General features: G+C 31.0%; 1 protein-coding gene across 2 annotated transcripts in view; it reads right to left on the bottom strand.

Moving 5' to 3' along the window:
• Positions 1–3,277: 3,277 nt before the first annotated feature.
• SHOC2 (SHOC2 leucine rich repeat scaffold protein) overlaps positions 3,278–10,142 on the bottom strand; it is a 121,298-nt gene continuing 114,433 nt past the window's right edge. For both annotated transcript variants that reach the window (XM_077126008.1, XM_077126007.1), the window contains exons 6-9: positions 8,635–8,757; positions 7,407–7,544; positions 6,934–7,051; positions 3,278–5,339 (exon numbers count right to left, since the gene is read on the bottom strand). In XM_077126008.1, coding sequence (XP_076982123.1) covers positions 5,131–5,339; positions 6,934–7,051; positions 7,407–7,544; positions 8,635–8,757 — 588 coding nt within the window. In that variant the 3' untranslated portion in view covers positions 3,278–5,130. The remainder of the gene's footprint in view (positions 5,340–6,933; positions 7,052–7,406; positions 7,545–8,634; positions 8,758–10,142) is intronic.

The raw sequence follows: 10,142 nt of genomic DNA, 5'->3' as shown, positions 1-10,142 counted from the left end.
CATATATATGCATACCTATAAGTATACACAAGTGGTATATCTTTATACTTCAGAAATCCAAAGGCTGAATCCAAGCTCTGAGTGCTACTTCTGCCTTAAGAAATACGGCCATTTAGATGCTTAAACAGTGAACATTAAAACCCTTCCCTTCTCATTCTGGGAAATAAATTACATGTAAATTAAGTTATTTCTAATTTTCAGAGTTAGTGGTTAAAAACTGACCTGAAAAATCCAAGCATTCAGATTCTTATCTCTAATCTTAATATGGAAATGGAAAGTAGTTATATTGCTATTTAATCAAGTGAAATCTTTAAAAAGATTTGGATATTTCTAATGCCTAATATTCAAGATATATTTATATTATATGGTGAATCCCTTATTTGACATTATTTCACTTCTAATTAAGGGGAGAATTTATAACCTAATTTTTTTTAAATCTCAATAAAAAAAGCTTAAAGGTTGACAGCTCATAACTCTAAGGTAAAGAATCAATAATCTAATCATTTAATCTAAATGTTTTATATAATGGCTTTCAAGTCAGTTTTTTTTTTTTGCATGTATTTTATAATTGAGCTCCTCCCAAATATAGATACTCATTCTCTTCCTAGGTATGAATTTTGCTACCAAGGCTAAAATCATGAAAATCTAGTTTTTTGATGGACTAGATAAGACAATTTTGATCAAAGATGAGTTAAAAATAAATGCATAAAAGTAAATAATTAAATAAATAAATAAATGCATAGACCTGGCCAGCTATTTCAAATCTAATCTATTCCAGAAGACTAAAAACAAAGAAAGTTAAATAGCAAAAATGTAGAAAGACCACCATAAACTGGATGATAAAATAATTAGAATCTGGAAAAGAATAAAGTAACCAAAAAAAAAAAATGCAAAAAAAATAATAAGTTCAATCTTCAGCGACATTTCTAGAGAGATTTAAAGAGATCAAATTTAACTAAAGAAAATTAAGATTATTGGAAATAATGATTTGAGTCATACACATAATATTTCCTGTAATAGCAGGTTTTAAGTGCTAGCTAGATGGACAACTTTACTGATAATTTCTTCATAATCATGAAGAGAATAGCTGATGCAAATTCCATGTGTATATTAAGCCTGATTAGACATGTGGAAGATTAAATTCTCCATATAAATAACATCAGTAAAGATTAAACGTAAATTACATAACACAGGAAATCTAAATAAAGATGGTCACTAATAAAGCATCCATAGACTCCAATACGATTTTCCAAGTAAAACCAATTTTAGGACTACTCATAACACAAAATTTTGATAACACCACTTAAATAATATTCAATTACTAGGATTGTTAGGATAGGTTTTACTTTACACAAAGATAAATTGCCCTTACGCAGAACTGCCACTAACAATAAATACACACATCTATGATGTGAATGAATGCCCACTAACTGCCCTGACTACTGTTAATACTGGAGACTTTTCCTCCCACTGAACTTTAAAAAAAGTCCCTGAACTGAAACACTATGAACTACTATACAGCTGAAGTCCTGGTCACAAACAGATTATACTGAAAAAGTAAAATGCCAGTGGTATAATTAACAAGTGTGAAAAGAGAGTATTTTTTTAAAGTAATGAACTCAAGTTTTTAAAAAATTATAACTTCCCCCAAAACATTTGTACTTCAACTTATTTTTCAAAGTTAAATATAAATTCACACATCTTTCCTCAAAATTAGCGTTATTAGGTTTAGAAAGCAATCTATTCAATAACAAAGTACTGATACCTACTTTACAAAGCACTCTCCCAATCCTTTCTTGATACAGTAACATTCAAGGTACTCCCTTAAATACCATATCAATGTCACAACACTTGAAAATTCAAATTTTCAGAGATTTGATAAGCAACAATTGCCATGCTCTTTCCAATTGCCCAAATGATTTCTAGAGGTTAAACTAACCAAAAGAATAACATAAAAAGATTTAGCTAAGGTATTTAGTACATTATGTGTTACAAAGGCAACCTTTCTTCACAAGCTACTCATTTTAATTAAATTTTATAGCTTTCAGGAATTTATTTTTCTCCCACTTATTTTCGATTGCACCATTTGGTTTCATCTAACTTTAACTATGAATAGTGACCATCTTAGTTTCCCTGAAACAACTCTGATTTAAGCCTGTTGGCCCAACATAATTATTGATGGTCCATTTCAAAAGTGACCTTTGTGCACAGTCAGTCAGAACTCATTCTTATTGTTAAACAATTACAAATTCTGCAAGTTGAAATTTGGATTCAATACATATGATGAAAAGCAGAAGGTTATAACAAAAGTTATCACAGAAAACTAGATAAACTGTGATGCAGAACAGTTGATACTTTTTAAAAATGATTCAGGCTATATGAAGAGATAAATTAGAAATATACAATCACATTTTGAGAGCTTAGTCCATTTGTATCACCCATCTTTTAATAGAGTATAAATAAACATTTTATGTGTCCAAGAGTTTCTATCTTCTACTATTTTCATTTGTACCAAGTCCATAAACAGTTAGCATCTCCCCTGTCTTTCTGTATGAAATGATTTTGAGGATTAAAAAGTATGAAACACACAAAAGGAGGACTGTTTGGCATGGCCAATGCCATTTTGCTACTACATATCAACAAAAAGAAAAGTTTACAGCAATGTTTTTACAATGGAACTTTCTATTACATTCTTGTTTTATTTCATCACAGGAGCCTCATGCAGAGACTAAACATAATTCCCTTAAAATAAAAGAAAGTTTTGGGGTATGCCTATTAATTATTAATTGCATTTCAATTTCAGAAAAAGTATTAGCTCATATATAGTCAATCAACAATATCCCTTAATATATTCAAACCATTTACATACTAAATATCTTGATTTCACAAGGATATTCTACTCACAGTCCATTCTAGTTTCTCATTGGAAGTAGTGAAATTCATGACTCTCATAAGGTGACAATCATACATGCTCCTTAAAAATCTTCTATAACTCTCCAACTACATATTGTTTGCATGTAGCATCACAATCTACATGTAAGATTGTGATCATTATGTACTTCTAAAGCGGGCTAACATAAATAAAGGTAGGGGAAACAAAATGTTTAAAAAACCATATCTATCTTCATTAAAAAAATAATAAACATAATTTTTTTCAAGAAAAGACTTGAAAAAGTCTTTTAGATTACTGCCTTAAAGTTCAAGTTTTATCTTCTTAATATACAAACACACCTGGATGTGAGATTTTAAAAAACCACACACACACACAAGCTCTTGGTAGAGCTGTAATAAACAAATTCCTTTTATAAACAAAATTTTAACTGAAAAGCCACAGTGAATGAAAAAAAGAAAGGATATTACTTGGTAAAATCCAGTGACATCTACAATAGTTTTACAGCACATTTAAGCATTCTAGGGTTTTATATCTTCACCTGCCTTCCATTTCTAAGTCCATTTCTTATAAAATGACAATTAAGAATATGGGTTTGACCTCAAACCTAGCCCTGAATTTGTGTGCCAGGAAAGGCAAAACTATACTCTTAATCTCTATCTTAATATTACAGCCTTGTTTCAAAATTGGTCTGTCTTACTTAAAATACAATGCCCATTTAAATGGCAAAAAACAAGCAGCAATACGTAATTATACATAATATTCAATAAATGGAAAGTGTTTTTTAGGATGATAGCTAGAATACACTTGCTCTGTGAATCTCCTCAATAATTACATTGACTTAGACTGACACTAAAAGTAAGAGTACTGTATAAGGGGCACACATTTACAATACTGGTAGCCTTAAAAGCAGTAAAGCAAAAGAAAATATATCAAATAGTCAAATAGCACATGCACATCTTACAGAACTTCCACTGATCAATCCTTTCTATGCAATGTGCTTCTTTTCCATACTTGTAGTAACTACCACGAAAGAAGGATGAGATTAAAATTAATGATACTGAACTGAATTGTTTGAAGCCAGTGCCCCACATGTGGGGAAAAGTGCATTTAGTTCAGCAGCAATACAGCACAGTGTGAAGATATTGTGCTTAGATGCAAATATTTCAGAATTGAAAAATGTACAAGGCAAGTCAAGATATAAAACCATAGTACACTGTTAAATTACCTTGAAACGTACATATATTGCAGTGTTCAAAGAAAGACATTCATTTCATTGTACAAGGATAGGGAAAAATCCTTAAAGTTACCTATTGTAGTTTATGATATAATAAATACATATCTATATAGCATTGTATATACATATATAGAATGTGTGTGTTTATGTGTATTTTTTTTCTTTTTTGCCAAATTATCTTATTAGCTTTTTTGGGTCTGTAACTTCTAGGGGTGAAAACTCCTTTTCACTACAAGTTTTTGTCCCCAAACTTAAGATATACTAAAAAAGGTCTTAATACCCTCCTCCAGTCCAAAGACTCTCTTCAGATATTTTGCTTCACCACTGGTATGAGAAGCACAATTAAAGGAATTTCAGAATTTTTGACTGCATCTTTTCTAGTTGCTTTGCTAGTTGTTTTCAACAAGCAAGTATCTTTGAATATTTAAACAAAATGATTCAAATTCTTTAGCAGAGGATATAAATTCTAGATTTGATAGATTAAAACAGAGCAAATCAACCCTCCCCCCCCAAAAAAAATCCAGTGATTTACTCTGACTGTAAACAATATATAAAATTTAAATCTCAAATCTCAAAATAAGTTAAAGAAACTTCTTCCTTCAGGGCTTATCATACTAGAGAGATCTGACTATTGGTAAGGGGAAAATGTATGAAAAATTGCAACAAATTGCCTACTATTTTTCCTAAGAGAAAGTATGTCAACTACTACCTCTGTCCTTTAAATTTAATAATTTCATAATTTGTTGGCAGATGTTTTAAGCAAACTGGCATATCAGATTACACAACAAAAAAACATCCATCAAGTTCAGCAAAGAAAACTTATGAGCCTTTTGTACAAAAAAAAAACCTAAATGGCTATGATTCCTCTAATAGCAGAAACACATAACGCAGTCTTTATAAATCTGCCATATATATCAATATCTACATAAATAGATACAGATATAGATATGTAACATTAATGGCAGTCTATTTTTGACAGTGTGTGGGACCAGTGGATTTGGATTCAGACCATGGCACGATATGGACCCTGCATCTTTAAGAACTGGATGATGAAAGAAGGACCCCCAGCAACAATCTGAGGTGGAAGGTGACTGAGTGGACAGTTCTCAATACTCATGATTGAAAGTTTGCTGCAGAGAGCCAACTCAAATGGAAGGCTATGCAGGTTGGGGTTGTCATTCAAATATAGTTCTTCAAGGTTCTCCAGTGTACCTGTTTAAAAAAAAAAAATCGACTGTTAACACAAAAATATATATAAGATTTTTAAAAGTTCAACTGGGCATGATGCTATCCTGGGCATTATATACTCAAAATATACATTGCCTCTTGTTCTTTTTTCTCAGTTTTAAAATGTTCTACAACTATGGATCTCAAGCACTGCTGCACATTCAAACTGGGGAGATTTTTTAAAAACCTGATGTCCAGGTCACATCCCATACCAAATAAATCAGAATCTCTCAGATTGTGACCCAAAATTCGATATTTTTTAAAGCTCCCCAAATGATACATGCAGTAAATTTTGAAAAAAATTTAAAGTCTTACAATTAAGAGAACTATTTATCCATTATGACTGTTCTTCAAACTTTGAGAATTTTTTGAAAATACATATGCACTATCTCCAGAGATTCTATATGATAGATACAGCTTGACATCCATATATTTTTTTTCAAAGCTCCACAGGTGAGTTGATTGTACAGTTAGTATTTAGAATCACCTTTCTGCTACAGACAATGTGATAATCTCGGATCAATAATTTTCTCACGTAGAAAGGTTTTTGTTACTTGGTATAAATCTTTACTATGACAATTACCACATATTTGGCAGTAAGTCAAAAATCAAGTTATAAAATCTTTTAGAAATTTTCCTTCGTATATCTTAGGACACCATACCTTCTAGTCAAATATCTCAAAACAATTGTATGATGCTAGCTGAGTAAGTACACTAGAAATGATAGTGTAAAGTTGCCTCATGTACTTCCAAGTTTTAAACTTCAAAATTTAAAATATTTGATAGTGATGTACAGATGATTATTAAAAATAACAGCCAGAAGGTAATCAATTCATTCACATGTGGACTTTTTTTAATCTTCAGAACAACTCTATTTAAAAATGCTTATTTTACAGGTAAGATTTGAGGCTTAGGGAATTTATATGTCTTATTCATAATTACAAAACTAATAGTAAAGCCAACTTTGAATTTTCTATTTTATTCCAAAACCAATCCTTAATCATTCACCTATAGTGCCTCTGGACAGGATGGTATAGATGTGAAAATATGATACATGAAATTACTATTTACTTACTATGTGACCTTAGTTAATTAGCTCTCTCTTTGTAAAATGGGGTTACAACTTGCACTGTCTAAAATTCAAGGTGGTCATGCTGATTATATGAAATAATGGATGCTTCAATGCTTGGAAAATTCTAAAATACTCTCAAATATAATGTCAATCTTAAAATCTAAGAGGAAAATATTCTCTTGGCATATAAGACATTAATTTAATGCAAACTTGTGTAAGTTTTAAATTTGGAAGAAATATAACTCTTTTAAATTGAGGTTATACACAAAACCTATTGGAAATATAAGTATTCTAAAACATTTTCAAATATAATATTATAGTGATACTTCACGAGGAAACCTAACAAAAACCAACCAACTAACCACTGGAGGTCTATAAAACAAAAATCTTGAGCCTAATGTAACCTCAGTTTAGAGAAACAGTAGATTTGTCATAGTTATTCAAAATATTGCTTGAACACACCAAGAAAACTATTAGTACAGAGTCAAGCATCCAAACAGTTCATACCAATTTCCTCAGGAAGATGAGTAAGTAGGTTCTCTCCAAGGCCTAGATGTGTGAGATTGGTAAGATGACCAATGCCTCTGGGAAGAGTGGTCAACTGGTTGTTTGTCAAAACTAATTTCTAAAAGATTAACAAAATAAAAGACAGTTACATATATGTTTCCTACAATTTATGTAAACTTAATATAATACATCTACTAAGCCAAAAAAATAAATTAACAGGGAACATAGACTGAATAGGATGAGAATCACTTAATATGTCATATGCTTTTCTTTAAAAAAAAAAAGTCATATGTCAAGAAGACAAAGGCAGATAGGTTATAGGAAAATAAAACTCAGCCATATCAAGTATAATAGGAACATCTACCTATCTGGCCCAATAATTAGACCAAATTCTTAAGAAAAACATGGAATTTGGAATGGATCTCAAAAACATTTAGTTATACAACCATAAAACCACCACAACAATGTTTTACCTGTAAATCTTTAAGATAAGCAATTTCATTTGGCAAGGATTCCAATTTGTTCTCCTCTAGATCCAACTCTCTTAACTTCCTAAGGTTTCCAAGACCATGGGGAAGTTTCTTCAGAAGATTATTTGATAATATTAAGACCTAAAGAGAAATCATTGATAGTGTTTAGTAATTCATGAAAGAGAATTAATTATACACACCATTTTGTGATCTAAATTTTATTAAGCAATACTAATTTTATAAAACAGAGAATATTAAGGATAATGTTCACATTATTTCACCTTGTTAAATAAAATAATAAAAGAATAGTGAAATTACATTTTAAAAATGAATACAGGGGAAACAAAAAATTATTAGTGTTTTCATAAAAAATATGGAAAAAATATAAAATTCTAGGGATTCAGAGACTGGAGAACTTGACTGAGGAGGTTAATGAAATGTACCATTAATTATGGAAAAGGAACTCTAAAAGAAAAAATTAAGGGGATGAGAGGAGGGGATTCTAAATAGTGGTATCAAAAGGCCCAAATATACACAACTGGAAACATGTATAACACACTTCCAACAAAGAAAATAATCTATTTGACTAATGAATAAAATAGTAGGTGGATGTTTAGGATGGAAAAGCAAGCCACAGTCATGTGACAAACGGTTCTGAATGACAGTCTGAGAAATCTATAATTTTTTTTGATAGAAAAATTTGGCTCTTCAACAGAGTTAAGTAAAAAATAGGTACTAAAAGATGCTAAGTGTTGGGTCCTTTTCTTTCTTTTAAAGCACTTTATAGCACTCAAACTTATCAACTGTTCAGTGGGCAAAAATAACTCAGAAGCATTTAGCCTAGATTAATTATGTCAACACCTCATCATCCTAATAGGGCTGAATGTTGTAACTCTACTATTTTTAATTATGTTAATTGCTCAAACAATAATGGTGTCTTTTAATTTAAAAGTTTATAAATGGGATAATTGTGGAAGGGGTCCAAGAAGTTCTAAAATGCTTTTTTTTATTTTTTGGTATGCTGTGTGGCAAGGTCACATTTCATTATTTTTCCATGTGAGTATGCCATTATTGCAGCACCATTTGTTGAATTTTTTTGTTTGTTTTTGCTTGCTGTTTGTCTTTTGGGAAGTGCATGGACCAGGAATTGAGCCTGGGTCTCCCACATGGCAGGCAAGAATTCTACCACTGAACTACCCTTGCACCCCCCCAAATGCTCTTTAATATTTACCTCAAGAGAAACAAGACCAGACACATCCTCAGGGATCTTTGTGAGCTGATTAGTGGCTAAATTCAATTCTACCATACTGGTCCATGTTCCAAAATCCAATGGAAGTGATGTTAACTGATTGTCCTAATAAAAATAAAAAGAAGTATTAAAGACACAAACCCATAATAAACAAAACAAAGACAAAGATAAACAGATATGCATGCAGGCACATGCACACCCTTTGGAAAGATCATTCTTAATTAAAAAGAAAACCTTACTCCCTCTTTTTTTTGATAACCAAATACAGAAAGAAAAACAACAGCAACACAACATCAGCAACAAAAACTCTAAGCCTCTAAAAACTCTCTTGCAGTGAAAAAGTCTTAATTTTCAGGTTAAATGGAAAGTTTATTCCTATTACATGGATATCTGTAATGGAAATGGAAAATGATTATGTAGAGCAACACTTGAGATTTCAAAGACCCTAATGGTAAATATGATGTTTTTCCCACTTCACAATAATGTATAGAAACTACTGAATAAAATGTGAATGTTCAAATAAGGATTTGAGCACAAAGGAGGAAGATATAGCCAATTACAGCTCACAAGGAAACCCAGATGAGGTCAGCAATTCTAGTGATGCTGGGCAGTAAAGCAGAAGAAGGGGAAAAATCTTAATAAGACAACAAATTAAATCATTAAAGTACTAATTATCTACAATTTTACAGGGTCACTTAAAAAACTCGTAAGAAAAGATGGTCAAAACATATATTTATTATTCATTAGAGACAGATGATAAAATATCTAATTTGGCTAAAACAGCATATATAGCCATACCAGAAAAAAAAAGTAAAACGTATGCCAGTGATACACTCTTTTTTTCTGTCGCCACATCATTCACTTGTAAAACACACTTTTACCAATAACAACTCTTGCTACACTGTTCTGTGTTGGGGATTTAAGGAGGGGACCATCATCTCCCCTATCTCATTTGGGTATCAATGATATATGCCAATATGTTAAAATGATGTACCTCTCAGTGGTGGCATTATTTTATTTCTTTTGTGCTAATCTATATTTTCTAATTTTTCTGCAATGGATATGATTTTCTTGTCTCATTTTATACAAAATCACCCATAAGAAAAGTCCTGAGTAGCCAAAATCAATTTCCAAACCAAATTTTTCTTTTAGTATATTATTTAAACTTATTAACTATTTTAAGAATGCCTAACTCTTAATATAATGTGATAAAACATTTTCAGTTTTAAAAAATTTACTACTGGTGCTTTTCCAGAAGGAAAAATGCCAAGTTTCATTCTGACAGCTTTCAAGAAAAAGTTTTGTTAATCACTCGTTATGTTTTATTTTTTTCATGGAAAACAGCAAACATCTCCAAGTTAACACATTGCAATAACATCATGTCTATAAAAATGCATAATCAAATGCAAAAACTAATGAACACATGGACCACTATGTTCTAAGCCTCTCACTACAACCTGAACACTAAGAATCAAGGTCATTACTGCTAC

Source organism: Tamandua tetradactyla, chromosome 13 (assembly GCF_023851605.1).
Source record: "Tamandua tetradactyla isolate mTamTet1 chromosome 13, mTamTet1.pri, whole genome shotgun sequence".
In the NCBI taxonomy this organism is placed as follows: Eukaryota; Metazoa; Chordata; class Mammalia; order Pilosa; family Myrmecophagidae; genus Tamandua; species Tamandua tetradactyla.
The sequence above is the reverse complement of the archived record's forward strand: the minus strand, read 5'-3'. Positions and strand labels throughout refer to the sequence as shown.